This window comes from Balaenoptera ricei, chromosome 7, assembly GCF_028023285.1.
Source record: "Balaenoptera ricei isolate mBalRic1 chromosome 7, mBalRic1.hap2, whole genome shotgun sequence".
Lineage (NCBI taxonomy): Eukaryota > Metazoa > Chordata > Mammalia > Artiodactyla > Balaenopteridae > Balaenoptera > Balaenoptera ricei.
The window spans coordinates 64,275,191-64,296,402 of record NC_082645.1 but is presented as its reverse complement, the minus strand read 5'-3'; the positions used below and the strand labels follow the sequence as shown (position 1 = coordinate 64,296,402).

Genomic DNA, 21,212 nt, shown 5'->3' with positions numbered 1-21,212 from the left:
AGTAAAAGAGTTATGAAATAGTCAAAGACACAGAAAGAATAATTCTTATAACCCAAGAACCTAATACAGTACCAGTCACAGAGTTGGCACTCAATGAACAATTTGGGAGTAATGACAGGAAACTACTTTTTTTCTGAGTTCCTATAATGAATGTTGTAAAGTTTTGTGATTTACAGATTAAATATTCCCAACTGAGAAAAATAACAATAACAACAAAAAAACCCACTAAATTTAAAATTCTTAGGATAAGTTAAATAGTAGATGGCAATATAAAATGTATTCATTTCATTTTAATAACATAATGGTAACTCGATATTGAATCATTTACCAATGAGCAACACCAATTAACTTCTTTTCTTTATTCCAAAAATAAAATGAACATTTGTCTTATAAGTTAAATACATAACAATACTCTTTAATTGCACTTAAGCAATAAAATCAACATTGCTTTCCAATAAAAATATTAAAAGAACTCAAAATTTTAAAGAATTGTCCTCAATAACCTTTTAAAAGATTGGGTGTTTTAAATTGATTAACACTGTGGAATTTAAGGGATTATAAACATAGTTTCTAAACGTATGTAAATTTAACATTAACAAAATTATCCGTATTCTAAGTAGAAAAAAATCCATTTTCAGTCCAACCATTACCAGTTATCCTTAGACAGCAGGCCTCAGGTTTTCTTCTTTAGGACAAAGCTTCTATTCATTTCATAATTAAATTTGAAATATTTTAGGTAAGAACTCACTAAGGACTATTCTAAAGCACGCAATGCCATTTTCAGGGCACAAAATAAAAATGGTTCTGAATTTTAATTCATATCTTGTTTTACCCAAACACAAAGGAAAATCTGTGACAACAACTGAAGGATTATTTTCCACCTTACTGAAGAGACATGTTTTAAAATTAAAAACCACAAACAAACCTATCTACAAAATAATTCATTTTTTATATCAAACAGCTGCAGACACTGTAATTGAAATAATGTATCTAAGGTTACAAATGAAAAGTGTTAGGTATCATTCTTGAAGTGACAGATTAAGTTCCTAATCCAGTTAAAGTAATAGCCATATTTGTAGTTTAACATAAATTAAGACCTTAATTATATTTGTGACTATTTTAAACAAAATAACAAATTCCTTTGTACCTGGTAATGTAATTTATATCAAAGCCAGGTTCATTTTCCAAACCAATCTATTTCACACTGCAGAAATACTCTGGTATAATGGTATAATGTAATTCTTGTTGTAGAATGTTGAAAGAGTAGATTCACTAAAAGCACAGAAGAGGTTTGAAGATAAATGAAGATGCTATTCATTCAAGGGTAATTTCATCTTAGAACTATATGAAAGATGTTTCGCTCACACGGGGTAGTGTATGGTCTCAAATTTAAGTGCATTTTCAGCTCAAATATAATGCTGCTAGATCGATTATGTTGATACTGTATATCTAATCATGAAGAATTCTAGCATTTTTTCTGTTTAAAAAATAGACTTGTCATTTTTTTCATCTTACTGCTATGTCTCTATTGTTCTGTTTAACAGCAACAAATTTTAAAATCCTGCTTGCTGTTTACTTTTTAAACAGAAAAGTATACGGTTGATACTCTAACTTGCAATCTCTCAGAACTACAGAAATGTAAATTTCTGCTAAGTTAAATAGATATTTATATTAGCAAACCATTACCCTGTATAACCATTTTACATTATTTCACTAATTACTAAAAATGACAACTCTAACAGCCACCTAATTCTATTTTGAATATACTTCATTTTCACAAATCTGTAAGATTAATTTAAATGTTTTATATACACCATACCATTTATGTGTTGAGGGATTAATATTAATACTGAGAATTTTTTTAATCTACTAAATTCTATTTGCACTTTAAGTTCACAGTCATCTTTCCTAAAGGTCACATTTTATACATTTAAATCATTCCAGGTGTTATATGCATATATCACCAAAACGCTTTATAATACTTCTGATATAAAAAAGGTAATGTAATGTAACACATTCAATCTGAAGAATTTAAATTCAGTGATATCAAGGAAACATCTGCGGCCTCTATTTTGCTCATTTTAGAACACTGAAAAGGATCCACTAAATTCTCCCTATCCCTTAGCTTTCCTTCTCCTAATCCTGAAAGTGAACACAGAAGCCTCATTTTGCAGAAAATGATCAAAGTGGAAGGGATAAACATACTTTAAAAAACTAAAATTTTACACTTTATAAAACTTTAAGAAAGTTATATCAATTTTAAAATGTTTTACATAAAATAGTATTCTATTAATTCTCTATTAAAATAAATGCATCGGTGCATTCCCACCTATTGTATTTATATCAGGTTTAAACTGACACTTAGAAACTACATACAACCATAAACAAGCTGTTTAAAGTAGAAAATGTATTAAACCAAACTGAAAATTCAAAATCATTTCCTCTAAAATTCTATAGGTAAGTTGTCCACTGTGACCATCTGAATGACACAACAAGTTTACAACAGCTGTAAGTTCATAATCACAGTTCTTTCTCCAATGCAACAATTGACCTGCAGTCCCGAAGGAGAGATACTCCTCTTTCCTGCTCTTCCCCAATCACTACATTATGATGTTATCATTTAACTTCATATTAATATGTCCACCTAAAAAGCATCAATTGTGAAAAGGAAAAAGCAAGGGTCAGCTAACTGCTTATCAGCAGATCTGACATGTTAGTGTTCATGGCCCAGTATTAATGGGGCCTATAAAAATGCTGACATTTTTAATGATTAAAGTTGGGGGAGCATATAGAGAGGCAGGCTCTCAATGGAATAGCTTAAACTATATTTTCCTACTGTTAAAATAGGACTTCGCTCTCCCAGTTTATTTCCTTTTGTACCAATAGTAAATAATTCTTTGGGGTTATATGACTAGATATAATTTTAAAAAAGCAAAACAAAAGTTTTTTTTTTTTTATAACAGCCTGTGTTAATAAAAACCACAAAACCTGAAGAAAAAAAAACAACATATTCAACAGAAAGAATACAGTTTTTTTCTGTTGTGTTCCCTTTCATTTTTAGAGATTAAGTATTTATTCACAAAGGATAGGAAAAAATAAGAATATTATTTCCCTTAACCTGAGCTTAAATGTTATTCTTACTTGAAGTAAAAAGTGAAGAAGTAAAAAGGAAGATTACTTTTTCATTCACCATTCTAATAATCATCAGTTTGAGACACTCTCTGAAAAATAAATTCAATAACTAAACTTTTACAATATTTAGATTAAGCCATACAAAAAAGGAAAACAGGTTTCTTTTTAAATTGGCTTCATATATAATAAACAAAAATCCTTTCTAAAACTTACTAGAAGTAACATTTTATTATATAAAGACATTCACAAAATACGTATATAAATCTTTGAAGCAAAAATAGGCACTAATTCAGCATTCAACATCATCTTGTAGTTCTTCTGCTTTCACTTTTTTCAAACGAATTTCCCATTTATTACCTAACTTGAACTTCCTAATAACCCATAACATAGGTAATGCTACCTTTATCACATCTCAGAGATCCAAAAGCTGCAACATATCTATCTCTCACATCTTAATGTAATCCATAAATGGTAAGATATAATTTGCTAGGAAATGTCAGAAATGATTTTTGAATTAAGTGTCTACTTATTTTTGGATAAAACTCCAAAGGTCTGTATCACTGGACTGGACTGGTATGCAGCAAAGTGTTACAAGGGTGGACTCTATACCCAGACTCCCTGGATTTGCATTCCAGCTCTGTCAAGTACTAATTATATAAGTTTGGGCCAATTGCTTAACCTCTCTGCCTCAACTTCCTAATCTGCAAAATGGAAATAATAATGCTACCTACCTCATATGGTGCCTGTGTGTAAGCATTATCTATGATACGTAAAGTACATAGAACAAGACCTGGCTCATGGAGTAAGTGCTGTGTAAATTTTAGCTACAGTTATTATTGTTGTTCTTATTAATATTATCTGCAGAATGGGGATTATAAAAGCACTGACCTCATACAGTTATTATAAGGATTAAATGAGTTCATAAGAATTAAGTGCTCAGCACAGTGATGAGCACATAGCAGGCACTCCACCAATGCTGTTGGTGTCTGTTTACCTCCGCAATTTGTGGGCTCTATGACCTTGGCCAGAGCTTTCCTGAGCTTCAGTTTCCACATCTTTAAAATGAGCTTAATAATAGTGCCCTACACTAGGGTTATGGTAAAGATTGAATGAGATACCGCACATGAAAGCTCTCAATAGAGTGCCTTAGACAATAAAAGCATTCAATAAATACTCAATTTTAAAACAAACCTTATTTAGTATTATTAAAATAATGGTTTGTTTGAATTCAAGCACTCTATATTAACAACTTTTAGTTACGGAATGGAACAATGATTATAAAAATTATTAATGTTCATGCAGATTTAAATATGTCCAAAAATAATTCTTACACCTAACATTTATTTTAATTACTTTAGGCATTACAAAGTCTGCAAGCTTCCATTCCTGCTGCTGACACTGATTATGTATATTTCTGTCAAAGAATCAGGGAAGAAGGAAATAACCAATATTCACTGCATGTTTACAATATGCCAGGTGCTTTTCTAAATGCTTTAATTTTTATATATATTTTACATATTTTTTAACACATTCAGTCTTCATGACACCCAGTAGGATAGCTCCTATTATATCTCCATTTTACAGATGAGGAAACTTGAAACAAAGAGTAATGTTTAAGGTATGTGGAACAGAGACCAACCACCCATTTCATTTGTGGAATCTGCTATAAAAGACAACATATACTGAATCAGTAAAGACATAAACTTCTTGAAGAAAAATCAAATGAAACATTTTCCACAGAAAACTTTGAAGTTCATATGCATTTGCTCATACAGTATTTCTGGACACGTGCTGCCCAATACAAGAGCCACCAGCTACATATAGAGTACTTGAAATGTGGTTGGCAGAAATTGAGATGTGCTGTAAGCATGAAATACACAACAGATTTTGAACTTAATATAAAAAAAACCGAAAAACATCACGTTAATAAATTTTGTACTGATTACATGTTAAAATGATAATATTTGATAATATTAAATAAAATATATTATTAAAATTAATTTCACCTGTTTCTTTTTCCTTCTTTTAGTGGGGCTACTACAAAATTTTAAATTACATATGTGGGCAACATTATATACATTATATATCTACTGGACAGCTGATTTAGGTTTAGGGGATGAGAGGATAGCAACAGAGAATTGTTATCAAAATTCTTTTACCAACCATTACAAGCTTCAAAGTGGAAGTAATATTATGAAATGGAAGATTTCTCTCCCCCATGTTTGTGTATGTAATACTGTGTATGTGCACCTTGCCATATATATGTGTGTGTATATATATATTTATACACACACACTGCTCATGAGAACCAGAGGAACACGCTACTCTAATACTTCAAAATATTCAACATACAAGATTATTTTATGACTAGGCAAACACTTCAGGTAATACCAATACTTTGTGGATGAAAGAAGGAAAGCAAATCTAAGAGGAAATAACAGCCATGGGAAAAAAAAATTTTTATTTTCTTTTAAACTGAAATCATAAAAGTTCCTTTAACCAAAAAAAAATAAAAAATCTAACCACTTAGTTCCAGGAATATAATAAATGCCAATTCTATGTGGTAAGTAAAATTTAAATTTCCTGATGGCTTAACTGGCAGACTACTAAAATATCTGATGCTTGATATCTGATATCTTCTAGAAAATATCCAGTTTATGGATACCCATCACATTGTTTTGGTCAATTTTATACATTTAACTGATTCTTCTAAACGGATACTGGTCCACTATATAGAAGAAAATTACTCCATAAAGTTTACATCAGATATCTGGAAAAGTCACATTTATAGTCATGGCTACTATCAGCTGTCAAGTCAAAGAATATTGAAGAAAACCAAGAATTTTTAATATATGCTGGTTAATTTATCATCTAAGTGACATACGTAGGATAACAAAAAAAATTAAAACGGTTATGCAAAATTCTGCATTTTAAAAGGTTCTTATTTTCTGGTTTTAATTGCAACTGTGATTTGAGATGCCACGGTGAGAAAGCAAATTAATAAGAACCATAAAAACAGAATTACTAGATAAGGTACACACTAAGATTTCTTTTTTCTTTCCTTCCCCAGATTATTTAAAATGTTAATTTTTTTTAACAGTAATATAATGATATCTTGGTTTGTGCTGAAAACTAGTTAAACTGTCTATTCTAGGGTTTCTCAACGTTGACACCATTTACATTTGGGGCTGGATAATTCTTTCTGTGGAGGGACTGTCTCGTGCACTGTTTCACAGCATCCCTGGTGTCTACCCAGCAGATGCCAAAAGCAGTCTCCCTAGCAGTTGTGACAATCAAAAATGTCTAAACACTGTCAAATGTCCTCTGTGGGGTAGTAATCCTCCCTCAGTTAAGAATTACTGGTCTATTCCTACCCAAAATACAAATGGGACCTAATGAAACTTAAAAGCTTTTGCACAGCAAAGGAAACCATAAACAAGACGGAAAGACAATCCTCAGAATGGGAGAAAATATGTGCAAACGAAACAACTGACAAAGGATTAATCTCCAAAATATGCAAGCAGTTCATGCAGCTCAATACCAAAAAAACAAACAACCCAATCCAAAAATGGGCAGAAGACCTAAATAGACATTTCTCCAAAGAAGGCATACAGATTGCCAACAAATACATGAAAAGATGCTCAGCATTGCTAATCATTAGAGAAATGCAAATCAAAACTACAATGAGGTATCACCTCACACCAGTCAGAATGGCCATCACCAAAAAATCTACAAACCATAAATGCTGGAGAGGGTGTGGCGAAAAGGGAACCCTCTTGCACTGTTGGTGGGAATGTAAATTGATACAGCCACTATGGAGAACAGTATGGAGGTTCCTTAACTAAAAATAGAACTACCATATGACCCAGCAATCCCACTACTGGGCATATACCCTGAGAAAATCACAATCAAAAAGAGTCATGTAGCACAATGTTCATTGCAGCTCTATTTACAATAGCCAGGACATGGAAGTAACCTAAGTGTCCATCGACAGATGAAAGGATAAAGAAGATGTGGCACGTATATACAATGGAATATTACTCAGCCATAAAAAGAAATGAAATTGAGTTATTTGTAGTGAGGTGGATGGACCTAGAGTCTGTCATATAGGGTGAAGTAAGTCAGAAAGAGAAAAACAAATACCGTATGCTAACACATATATATGGAATCTAAAAAAAAAAAAAGGAAAAAAGCATGGTTCCGATGAACCTAGGGGCAGGACAGGAATAAAGATGCAGATGTAGAGAATGGACTTGAGGACACAGGGACGGGGAAGGGTAAGCTGGGACGAAGTGAGAGAATAACATTGACATATATACAGTACCAAATGTAAAATGGATGGCTAGTGGGAAGCAGCCGCATAGCACAGGGAGATCAGCTCGGTGCTTTGTGACCACCTAGAGGGGTGGGATAGGGAGGGTGGGAGAGAGGGAGACGCAAGAGGGAAGAGATATGGGGATATATGTATATGTATAGCTGATTCACTTTGTTATACAGCAGAAACTAACACACGATTGTAAAGCAATTATACTCCAATAAAGATGTTAAAAAATATATATATATTCACTGTGCCCTGAAGCTATCTTTTCAAAAGTATAAAGACTGAAGACACTATTTCACACACAGCAAGTAATTTACTTGTGCTATCAGTAATCAAGCAAGATTGCTTCTACCACACTTATAAACGCTTCATTCAACAAATATTTACTGAGTACATTTTATAAGCTAGGCACTGTGTCATTAGTATTTGAAAACTAAACTTAAATTTCAACTTCCTTATCCCCCCTGCCAAAAAGGCAGTATAAAGTCCATATTTATTAAATATAACCAACTAAGAAGTTCTGCCTCTCAAAGATTACCGTAAGAAAGAAAATACACTAGTTATAGTACTAGTGCCTAAAGATAAAATAAAGGTAAGTAAATAAAATAAACAAAATTTACATTCTTGGTAAAAATATATAAATCTTCTAAAAGAAAGAAACTTAAAAAAGCTCATACTCATACAAATAAATTATTGTCCAAACACATTTCTTTCTATCTTTTCCTTCTTTCCCTGCCTTAAACAAAATTAAAATGTACTGAATGACATACTATGTATCAGACATAGTTATTAAGCCCAGATGATATCAAGTTGAATTAAAAAAAAAACAAGATGACCAAGTGCCTAGCATCATGCTTAGAACGCAGCAAAAGCAGTCCCTCTTCTTCCTTTTCTTTCTGTCCTCAAGAAGCTCACAGTCTCATCTCCAACAAATGTCACGTCTTAGATTTCTCTTTTAAGTTATCTTTTAGGTGCTACACAATAAAATCCTCTTTGTGATTCAAACTATGTAAGCTAACCAAACAGCAACTAAATATGTAAAATGTTTCAATAATTATAATTCCATAATCTACATAAACATTTCTCTTTTTTTTAAGGTAAACAATTCCCAAGTATCCTATTCTTCCTATAGCGCAGTTTAAAGTTTACAGGACCACTAATCTTTTGGATTACACAACTGTGATATACAACTTGAAGAGTTATTATTATATTCAGTAAGTGGTCTGGGGATAATAGACACTAATGTAATCGATAAATATATAAGGAATGGCTGGAGAAGAATATGTTTGCTTCATGATTACCAAATGGGTTAAGGCTAGAATGAGAAGAATGAGAGAATGATGCTTAAAAATATGTAGTGAATAAATCTTTACAAATAAGTTAGAAAATAGTTTTGTGCCTATAAATGAACATATCACCCCAAATAATCAATACCATCATATCTAGCCAAAAGCAAAACAGCAAATAAAGAAAATACACCTACAACATAAGTGTTGTTTATAAAAAGAATGAATAATGAAGATTTTTATGTTCATTTTACATACTAACAACAATTACCTGAATAATATTACATAATAAAATTATACTTCACAAAGAGATGTTATATTGATAATGATAAATCACAAAAGATTCTAAACATACAGTATCAGACTGGAGAAGAAAAAAAATTTGCAACTCAAAATTTAAAAAATTACATTATTTACATACTTACCTGCACAGCAAGAGAAGCTGCATTGTCAGAAAGCAAAATTTGCTCCCCTGTGGAAATACAATGAAAGGTCTGAGTCAAAAGCATAACTGCTAAACAAGTAAAATACATTTATAAATGTTTTTATTTTTAAAAACTATTCCTATTTCTAAAAAGAAAATGTAATCATGAAGTTCTATATCAATGCTGTTGTGTCTATATGTCTATATCAATGTGTGATTACAATTTTGATTAAATTATCATAGTATGTAAATAACAATGAAACAAAACTATTTACTCTGAAACCATTTGATCACTTATTGTATTTTATCAACAATTTCCTCTAAAACTAATTGATCACTTACTGTATTTTATCAACAATATGTAATGAAAATCACTCACTTAAAAACAAATTCGTTTTCCAAGTTTTCAAGAAACATTCCTCTTCTTTTCATTAAAATTAAGTAAAATAGTATCTCTACTCAAACCTCTCTAGTTAAAAGTAAAAGCATTCAAAATCATATAAAACCAGCTTACAGTTAATATTACACAGTGTGTCTAGGTCTGTCACACAAAAGAAAGATGACAAGTTTGCTGCAATAAAAATTCCATGCTTAGAAGACTAGGACTGCTGCCTATTAGTCTTCATTACTTTGCAGTCTTCTGACAACTGTAGCAGGCTGCTGAGCCCCAAATGGGGTCCATAATGTGACCTGATGATATATGAAGAGCTGCTAAAGGGAGCCTGAACCATCCTAGCCTATACATTTTAACAGTTCCTTTTTACTGAGAGCCCACTTTACCACAGGACTTCAAAAATCTGCTGTGTCAGCTATTGGCACAGTAAATCTGCCAACTGCTCCTGCAACCACATCATTTTACACTGCCTACAGCAGCCAATATAATGAGTCAATAATAAACTAAGGACCTTATAGGCCATGAATAGTTGGTTTACACTGGCAGATATAAATTTAGGTAAAATCTCCTAGACAAATTATACAAGGGAATCCCTTCTTCATGTTTTATGTTCTCTTTGCAAAGGATTATATTATTGAAGGGTGTTTTTGGTAATAAATATATTTTGATACAAAGCCATTTTTAACTGAGAACAAGTACCTACCTTTCAGTTGCTGATATAATGTAGCATTTTCAGGCCAAGGTTCTGCAGCTGTGGAAACACAGCAGTGATAATTAGGCACATAGGGCAAAAACATATCAATAACCAATCAAATTAATAATCACATACATTTGCCTACAGCATTTAAAGTCAATTGCCAAGGATACCTTAAATATGGCAACTAGTCACACTACTTTAGATTCTATGGGAACCTATATAAGCAGGTTAGATAATTTCTTTTAAGTGAATGTTTGGTGGTAGTTTCATTTTTTATGGGGAGGAGGTGGAAGACATCTTGCCCAATCAAAAGGGAAAATTTTAAAAATAAAACAGCCTAAATGCTACTATTCCTTTAGCCTCCTTCAAACACAGACATATCCAAAATGTTACTCATGCATATAAAAAGATAATTAATTTCAGTTCACTATCAAAGAGAAAAATAGTGAAGCAATATTTATAATATTTTACTGTAAACTTTTAAGGAAGTAAATATTCAAAAGACAACACTGTATGAAAGAATCAAATACATCTGTATCAGGCTGTGCATCTTTCCTCATAAGCTGGTAGTATTTAAACAGACAGAGGAATCCTGTTGTTGTCTACATTTCATTGCCTTGACCTCACCAATACCATCTCACAAAAACAAAGGGAAGTAACATGATGAAGCAGTTAAGTACCTACAATGTGAAATAGAGCTGCTAAAGCTAATTTTAGGCCTGAAGCCAGGCTGGACCTTGACTCAATCTCTCATCCAGAGTAGACTCCAACTACAAAGAGAATATTAGCAACCTACCAGTGCTTGGAAAAAGCACTAGATTTGAATTTGTCTAATCAACTGCACTTAAGAAGCAATGCCTCCACTGACAGAATATTCAGTATATCATTTGTTGAATTCTTCTTTGTAAAAGCCATAAAACATCAGAATCACCAATTCTAACACTCTAACTATATTTGCTGTCAGGAAGAAAGTCAAATATGAAATTTGACAATAATTGGTATTTTTCTTACTGTGTTTAAATTAATACAGTCTCTGTGACACAGTAACAAATTATTTTTTTAATATATACTTCCAGCTGGTTTTTTAAAAAAGAAATTTATACACATGAAGCATTTTTTTCTTAAGACTGATCATTTAAGATGCACTAAAACAGTCTTAGGAGTGGGAGGGAGGGGTGGACACCTTAATTTCCTTTTACTTCCACTTTAGAATGAAAAGAAAAACATTGTACTATTATTGTAAATTATAAATTTTGGTTTGGTCTGGGCTACACAAAATTAAACTCATACTTAGGGATAATACATGAAGTCACCAAGCAAATAATGGACCATACACAGTTTTGCACACTGTTATCCACAGTATTACAGACCTCCCTTGACGTACCATGGGTTTACATCCCGATAAACCCACTGTACGTTGAAAATGCATTTAATATACCTCACCTACCAAACATCATAGCCTAGCCTAGCTCACATTAAACGTGCTCAAAACACTTACATTGGCTTACAGTTGGGCAAAATCATCTAACACAAAGCCTGTTTTATAATAAAGTGTTGAATATCTCATGTAATTTATGGAATACTGTACTGAAAGTGAAAAACAGGATGGTTTTATGGGTACAGAATGGTGGTAAGCATATCAGTTGTTCGCCCTCTTGATTTCGTGATTTCGCGGCTGACTGGGAGCTGTGACTCCCTGCTGCTGCCCGGCATCAAGAGTATCTAGTTACATATCGCTAGCCCAAAAGCAAAGATCAAAATTCTCAATGTGAAGTACAGTTTCTACTGAATGCGTATCGCTTTCGCTCTATCGTAAAGTCGAAAAATCGTAAGTCAAACCGTTGTTAAGTTAGGGACTGTCTGTATACATATTCGTAAAGGCTACTGAATTTCAACTCACATACCAAAAAGGCAGTGCAACTAAATATTACTGTACGTTACTGTAAACTTTTTAACAAAGTAAAATTTCAATAAGAACCCAATTAACCTGTGTAACAGTTTTAAAAATAAAAGTCAGGGAAACAAAAACAAGCTGACATCAGCAATTTACTAAAAAATAACCTTTTAGGATAAACTGTATGATCAGCACACCTACACTGTTTACATCTATATAAGAAACAATACAATGAGGTTCATTCATTATAAGAGTCCACATCATTAAAGACTCAATTATATGCATTATATTAATCTTATTAAAGAAAGCAATAAGGCATAGGAATAAAATTTACAAAAGTTCCAAAGACATTGAAATTAAGTTCCTTGAGGGCACAAATGTGTCATATGCATCTGTGTATGCCACACTGTGCCATGTTTTGCATACAGTTGGTGATCATTAATTGTGCATGGAAAGAAAGAAACCTACCAGTCAATCCCCTAAATATTCTGGCTAACCAAAGTTTTACTGAATTTAATTATCAACTATGTTAAAGTAATAGGGTGCTCTAATTAAATATTCTGGTAATTTTAACTTTTGGTTAGCTATTTTGTGTACATATTAGACATGAATTACAAAATTTCAAAACAATGGGAAAATATACATTTAGCATTAAATATATGCTGAATATAATTTAAGTGTTCTTTGATAAATCAGAAGCTACATCACTACTCTGCAGTATCAGAGTTCTCATATATTCTTCTGTGTTCAGTAATTCCAGTTAAAAGTTCATTTATCATCACCCCCTTTCTCCTGATGTAATACAACCGACATATGTAAAAGTAACAGAAATCTTGCAACATATTACCCGACTGCAAATAAGAATAAAGGAGTTATCTACAAATACTAAAAGCTCTGTTATTAAGAACCTAAAGCTGGAAATGGGGATGACGGAGTATATTTTCCTTGCTCCAATATACAAACTATGTTCCAACTCAGGAATTATTGAAAATAAATTCTCAGGGCTTCCATGGTGGCGCAGTGGTTGAGAATCTGCCTGCTAATGCAGGGGACACGGGTTCGAGCCCTGGTCTGGGAAGATCCCACATGCTGCGGAGCAACTAGGCCCGTGAGCCACAACTACTGAGCCTGCGCGTCTGGAGCCTGTGCTCCGCAACAAGAGAGGCCGCGATAGTTGAGAGGCCCGCGCACCGCGATGAAGAGTGGCCCCCGTTTGCCGCAACTAGAGAAAGCCCTCGCACAGAAACAAAGACCCAACACAGCCAAAAATAAAAATAAATAAATAAATTAAATTTAAAAAAAAATTCTCAGAAAGTAACTCTGCCAAAACATTTGATGTTATCCTCACAAACAGAACCTATCATTTAAAAAGAGAAGGCAAGTAGGCTGATATAAACCTATATAACCATGCTATTTTAGCAGCTTGGAATTCCAGTATAACCATAGTCCAGGAGGCAAGAAATAGCAGAGTATGCAGGGAATGATCAGGGAATGAATGACATGGGAGAAGAAATGGCTGGTGTGTTATTCAACAGAGAGACAATAGTGAAAAATCCTAAGTTGTCTGGCATGGCAATGGATCTACAAATCAACCATGTAGGTATCTTTCTAGGAAATGAGCTTTCATAAGTAAGTCCATGAATCATGAACATTATCCACACGTAACAAAGTACAAAGCCTACTTCTTGGTTTGGGTAATATTAATTAAAGCCTTTTCATTGAGAATGCCTATTATGTGAAAGACAAAGTCCAAAAATACAATTTCTTCCCCACTCCTCTTTCCCAAGGTTAGGGAAGTTAATATCCACCCTTGTCCCTGATCATGTGTAAAAGAGAGGGAGATTAAGAATTCAAAATTATAGTACTCACAACAGACCTTAAAAATCTGCAGTATTTAAAAAGAAAAATCTTTAAAAATAAATAATAAAACATTTTCATCTCTTACTAGTTTTATTTTAGTCAACCTAAAATGTTTTAGACCACAGACTAATTCAATAGTGAATAAAATTTCATGACTCACCTATCCTATTTTCAATTTCTACCACCAAAATCTCTCCCTAATGTGAAGAGCCTTTTTAAACCTGCCTTAGGGAAGGGCCAGCCTTAGAATAAATATAGAAGGTGAGACTAAACGTTTCTGAAAAGGAGACTGATAGAAAATGAGGATTGAGAGACAACGTTGTCCAACACTGTCAAGGTGCCAACTACTGGTATTATTTGCATATTAAAAGTAATTTTTATGCTTCATACACATCAATAGTTTGTGTGGCTCTTGGAATAAAAATCGACTTGGCCTTACACATCACCCTCTCTCCCTCTCTGGCCTCATCATTCGTCTCCACCCACTCTATAACACCAGCCACAATGGCCTTCACCCAGTTTCTGAATGCATCACGTTCCTTCTGGCCCCAGAGATTCATTTAAGCTGTTTCCTCTACCCTGGAGCTATCCTCCCCTCCTATCGTGTCCTTACATCTCAGCAAAAACATCACTTCCTCAGGTTGGGCCAGCTTCATGGACTTACAACCTGAACAGCTGCACAGGGCCCGTACGTAGAAGGGCTCCACGGGTGATTTTAGGTTCTGCTGCACCAGTCTTGAGGCCCCTGTTCTTTTAAACAGGGGCCTCATATTTTCATTTCACACTGGGCCCTACAAACTATGTAGCTGGTCCTGTCCTCAGGGAAGACTTCGGTGACCTCTGGAATAGTTCAAACCGTCTCTTTTTCAAGCTTGAATAAGATGCACACTTCTTTGTACCACTTATCAAAGTCAACATTTTTACAGGGATTTGAGGACTATTTGTTTATCTCCCCCACTAGAAAATAAGCACATGAATCCAGTGTTCATGTCTGATTTTTGCTTACCACTTCATTCCTAGAACCTAGCACCAAACAGGCAATCAGTAAATGCTGGTTGAATAATGTTTGTGTTTACTATTACTACTATCATTATTATGATTCTGTACTGTTTAGGCTAAGAATGAAGCAGGGAAGATAAGAAAACTACACAACCTGGCCAAAAAAGGGAAACTTTTACCCAGAGAACTCCAATACTACAACCAATAACACAACTATAAAAATATTAAACAGCTGCCTAAAATAGTTGGCAGAATCTAATCCTGTAAACTTACCTATGCACTGACCCTAAAACTGGAAATCTGTTTCTATGTTTTATACCAAATATACAATTTTCACTGGATATTACTGTTGAAATGCTCCTAAGACCAACACAAGGCCCTCAACCATCTGACAAGTCATCTCACTATTCCCCTTTCCATATTCTTTAACTCTAACATAGGGATTATCACTTTTTAAAATCTCATGTCCCCATCAATAAAATACTTGAGTATGCAGACCCAAATAGATTTGGAAATCATATGGCTGGTATTCCTAAGCTAATAAATCATGCACATTATAAAACATACACTAAAAAAGAAAACAGTTAAAAAATAAATTGAAACCTAAGTTCCAATATTTTCTTCCTGTACTTCAAAGGATTGTCCTGCATTAAACAGGGTGTATATATACCTCGCCCCACCTTGGAAAACACTGTTCTAATTAAATAACTACTTATTTGAAGTTTCAGCAGGGAACCCAGCCATTCACGTACCCTTGAACAAAAAAGAGTCCTCCTCTATTCTAGTGAAATCACCTTTTTTGAACACGAAAAAAGCTTGGAAAGAACACACACAAATTAATTGGGGGGGGGGAATACCTGCCTACCCATCTACCTAATAATAGGACCCTTGTATCCTACCAGAGTACTTAAAATTTCCCCCATATACTTCATACTTCCTCACCTTAGTGACTTTGCTCAAATTGTTCCCCTCTGTCCAGAATATTCCTTCCTCACCACATACCCAAATCCTACACCTTTTTCAAGACCAAGCTTAAAATGCTACCTCTATCAAGAAGGCTTTTGTAACTAAACAAATCTAATTTCTCCTTTATCTATACTGCTCATAGCAGTTTGTACTTGTCTTATATCATATATTGCTTTCTTTTCTATTCTATTATTATGTCAATACCTTATCTCCATTTGTAGGCAGTAAGTTCCTAGAATGTGAAAATTGCTATGGTCCTGAGATTATTTATTAAAGACTAGGCTTCTCAATTGCTCCAAACTTGAATATGGCATTTATAATAATATGTACAATACATGCCAAAATATGAAATTCAAATTAAGCAATATTTAAATTTTTTTGATCTAAGTATCATTTAAAACTAATCTTTATCACAAGAGTTCCAAAGTAAAACTACCCACCTTTCAGAAATTAATTCCTTCACAATCAGAAACTACTATATCATTTTCATACCAAAGCAATAACTTACTCCAAGATACTCTTAGTGACCTACATTAATTCATTCTTGAAAATTAGAATGACTTCTTATTCCCTAGCAAAAGGTCCATGAAAGTGTTTATCATTTTTATAAAGAAGAAATATATTCCTATTTTACAGGTATAAATAAAAAACATCTAGAAATAAAGCAAATATCAGAACACCGCATAACTTTCTATCCAAATAACATTATTAAAGGTCTTTTAACCCCTTTATCCTTTACTTTCTTTCCAATTTTGCCCAGGTAAAACTGCCCTGAGTATTTCACACTAGTGTCTCTTTTACCAGGAGCAAAGGTGATTCCTCTTAAAGTCTCAGCCTTTAGTGATAGCTTTTTTTATGCAAAGGAATGTTTTTAAATTTTTCAAAGTTATTTTCTACCTCCCATAAGTATTTATGTTGGAGGAGAATAAAGCTTAGAAAAAGAGAGAATACATACTTCTGGACTTTTGAAAGTCCTAATATAAAATAAACAATGCATAAATAAATAAATTTGTGCTAGAAATACACACATGATAAAGCAAAACCCATAGCCCCCCAAAATACATACTTGATTCTCATTTAATTATCTTTAAGGTACCTATTATTTTCAAGCTTTATCAACCAATATAACAAAAACATCAATATTCTTTACTACAAATCCATTACAATTTTTAGAGAAATGACTACTGGCCAACAAATTCACATATCTAGGTTTCTTAAAGACTCCATTTTACCTGCAGTATTCTCTATAGTATCAAGTTGGGTGATAAGTCATTCTGGTGGCAAATGATCTATCTATTCCATTCAATTCAGGGTATTTCACAGTATGAAAGTGCTATGCCCTAATAAACAAGTCTAATTCTAAAGTCCATCTCTTGATGATCTAATCTAAAAAGACAAGAGAAGGGCCATAAAAAGAGATGCCCTCTGTTGTTGGGGTTTTCTTTTTAATTCTTCATTCTTAATGTACAACATGACTCCTCTGGCATATGAATGTAGGTGAAGACATAATTTGTAGGATAATAGGCACTAATGTTACATGCTGCTTCAGTACTGTCATATTTCCAATCCATCAAATTGATTAATGCTATAATAACTGTACACAAACCTATCATTTGTGCACTAATGAAGTCAAACCCAGTTTATCCTTAGGCAACTAGATTCCAAAAGCTCATAGATGTCATCTCTTCCGCTTCCAAAGACTATTTAGACAGTCTAAAGGAATAAGAAACGCATGTAACCTATCTCCAAATTTGGATGTCGTTCTGCCAAAGGTGTAAATGCAAATACGACTAATAAAACAAAATGCTCGATGAATATTTGACAGCTCTTAAACATGGACAAGTTACTGCAAGACACACAGAGAAAAGAAGGAAATAATTTACTGTTTGACATAAATACTATACTGATGATCTCAGTGATATCAACATAGACACTAAGTTCAAAACCTGTCAAGTTGCTAAATGAAGCCTTCATTTAAAATAGATTTTTAAGATGTTTAGAGTTAAAATATGATGACATGTGACTTCATCAAAGCTAGAATTTTAAGAGCTATGTATTAGATTCAACAATTCAGCCTGCAAACTATAGTACAATTCAAAGATAACACTATATCCCAGATAATACTGATCATGAAATGATTAAATAGTGATATCCTTGAGGTACTGTCTCATAGGGGATGTTTAATGATACTACATAGGATGTGTAAGCAGGACGTGACTCTTCACACAATAAGAGTTTAAAATCATTCTCAGACTTCCCTGGTGGCACAGTGATTAAGAATCCACCTGCCAATGCAGGGAACATGGGTTCGAGCCCTGGTCCGGGAAGATCCCACATGCCACGGAGCAACTAAGCCCATGCTCCACAACTACTGAGCCTGCGAGCCACAACAACTGAGCTCACGTGACACAACTACTGAAGCCCATGCGCCTGAAGTCCGTGCTCTGCAACAAAGAGAAGCCAACGCAGAGAGAAGCCTGAGCAACGCATCGAAGAGTAGCCCCCGCTCGCTGCAACTAGAGAAAGATCGCGCACAGCAACGAAGACCCAATGTAGCCAAAAATAAATAAATAAATTTATTAAAAAAAAACAAAAAAACATTCTCCCATCACCTCAACAGCTGGAGATCAATGTTCATGTCAGAAAGTGGCTCATGTATTGTACAACCCAGGGAATATACCCAATATTTTATAATAACTATAAATGGAATATAACCTTTAAAAAATGTGAATCACTATATTGTACACTTATAACTTATACAATATTGTACATCAACTATACTTCAATTTTTAAATACTTTAAAGAAAGTGGCTCATGTTAGAGAATGGAGAGGTGTAGTGCCATGCTGTCATTTCCATAAACTTAAAATAGTTCCAATACTTAAAATACTGACTGGTAGTATTTTGTAACACAGTGGTAAGGCCACTCTCTGTCTTAGTCCACTTGGGCTACTATAACAAAATACCACAGATTGGGTGGCTTATAAACAACAGAAATTTGTTTCTCACAGTTCTGGAAGCTCAAAGTCCAACATCAGGGTGCCAGCATGGTTGGGTTCTGGTAGGAGACCTCTTCCAGGTCACTGACTGCAGACTTCTTGCTGGGTCCTCACATGGTGGAAGGGGCTAGGGAGCTCTCTGGGATCTCTTGGCACTAATTCCAATCATGAGGGTTCTGCCCTCATTACCTAATAACCTCCCAACGGTCCCCACCTTCTAATACCATCACCTTGGGATTAGGGTTTCAATGCAAAAATTTGGAGGGGGACACAAACATTCAGATCATAGGAGCCACTTAAAAAATATACTGCAAGGAAGGGCAGATAGAAAGATTAAAGAATACCTTAGATTGAAATAAGGGTCCTGAAGCAAGGAGCAGACATTCTAAGACAGACTAGAGAGGTGTAAGACAAAAATACAAAGGGATTGCCAAACTTTGGAAGAAGATTCACACTAGAACCATTCCCTTGGCTACAAGTTATCATCAGTCCTTAAAAACTTGTTGATTGACATCAGAATCCACTGCATATTCTTTATTGCTTGTTGCATGTAAGTATGTGTAGTAAACTGTACATAGCTCTCATTTTAGAAAGTAAATTAAGCCACATTCTACAAATCCGTTTTATCAGTCATTCAATAAATATTCACAGAACACACACACACACACACATATATACACATACACACACACACACATATATATATACACATACACACACACACACCGTGAATATAATGTGCCAGGCACCACTCTAAGCACTAGGGATAAAATTATAAAGAAAATCAAGTAACTGCCTTTAAGGCACTTAGACTTTAGTGGTACCATATGGCCCATCTCCCTATCTGTTATCTTTATAATGTTCCAAGTTTAAAACTCTGACGAATACTGGAGCCTATCTGAAAATAACAATAAAGATTATCTGATACACCCATAACAAGGCTTAATTCTGACTACATGTTACACAGAACTAAGAAAAAAATTACATAAAACAGTGCACAATCTCCAGAATGCCAAATGAATGCCAATTTACTGAGCCCATGGCAGACAAATCATCAGCCCCACAAATCCCTCATCAATATCTCCAACCACCTATTCATTTGTAACAAAGTGGTAAACAAAGGACTAAAATGATTCAAAGTGAGGGCACATGAATGAATGATACATTAGAATTAATATCCAAGGTAAATGGGTTCTAATATCCTGCCATTCAGGAGGCAGAAGAAGGAAAGCAAAACAGATTGAAAATTCAGGAAAACTTGTAAAGGGCAGAACTTCTCTCTTGCAACCAAAGCTGGTGCCCAAATGAAACTAGAGAATAATGAGAATCTACCTCTTTCTGGTCAAAAACTACCTAGACTGCTATTGAGGCAGATGATAATGGTGGGGGGGTGGGGGTGGATGGTGACAGCAGTTAAGAGTCCCTTAAGACCCTTACAGCTATTATCTAGAATATACAAAAAACTTACAACTCAATCACAAAGATGACAAATAACTCAATCCTTTCAATGGGCATAGGATATGAATAGATATTCCTCCAAAGGAGATACATGAATGGCCAAACAAGCACGTGAAAAGATACTCAATATCATGAGTCATTAGAGAAATGCAAATCAAAACCACAATGAGATGCCACCACCTCACACCCACTAGAATGGCTTTAATCAACAAGACAGACAATAACAAATGTTTAGAGGATGTAGAGCATTTGGAACTCTCACACATTGCTGGTGGGAATATAAAAAGTTTGGAGGTTTCTCAAAATGTTAAACACAGAATTGCCATTATGACTCAGCAATTCCACTCCTAGGTATTCACCCAGGAGAAATGGAAAAACATATCCACACAAAGATTTGTACAAGAATGTTCACAGCAGTGTTATTCACAGTAATCAAAAGGTGGAAACAACCTAAATGACCATCAACTGATGAGTCGATAAACTAAATGTGGTATATCCATACCATAGAATACTATTTGGCAATAAAAAAAGAGCCAAGCATTAATACCTGTTACAACATAGATGAACTTCAAAAGCATTATTCCCAGTGAAAAAAGCCAGTCACTAAAGAAAACACATTGTATGATCCCATTTATATGAAATGTTCAGAATAGGCAAATCTACAGAAACAGAAAGTAGGTTAGTGGTTGACTCAGGCTGGGATGGGAATGGGAATGACTGTAAACAGGCAAGAAATTTCTTTTGCGGGTGATGAAAATGTTTCTTCTACAACTGGATTGTGGT

General features: G+C 34.1%; 1 protein-coding gene across 1 annotated transcript in view; it reads right to left on the bottom strand.

The window, feature by feature from the left end:
* Positions 1-21,212, bottom strand: part of MTX2 (metaxin 2) — a 62,195-nt gene that overhangs the window by 29,813 nt on the left and 11,170 nt on the right. The window contains exons 2-3 of the mRNA XM_059927268.1: positions 10,261-10,308; positions 9,165-9,211 (exon numbers count right to left, since the gene is read on the bottom strand). Of these exons, the coding sequence (XP_059783251.1) occupies positions 9,165-9,211; positions 10,261-10,308 (95 nt within the window). The remainder of the gene's footprint in view (positions 1-9,164; positions 9,212-10,260; positions 10,309-21,212) is intronic.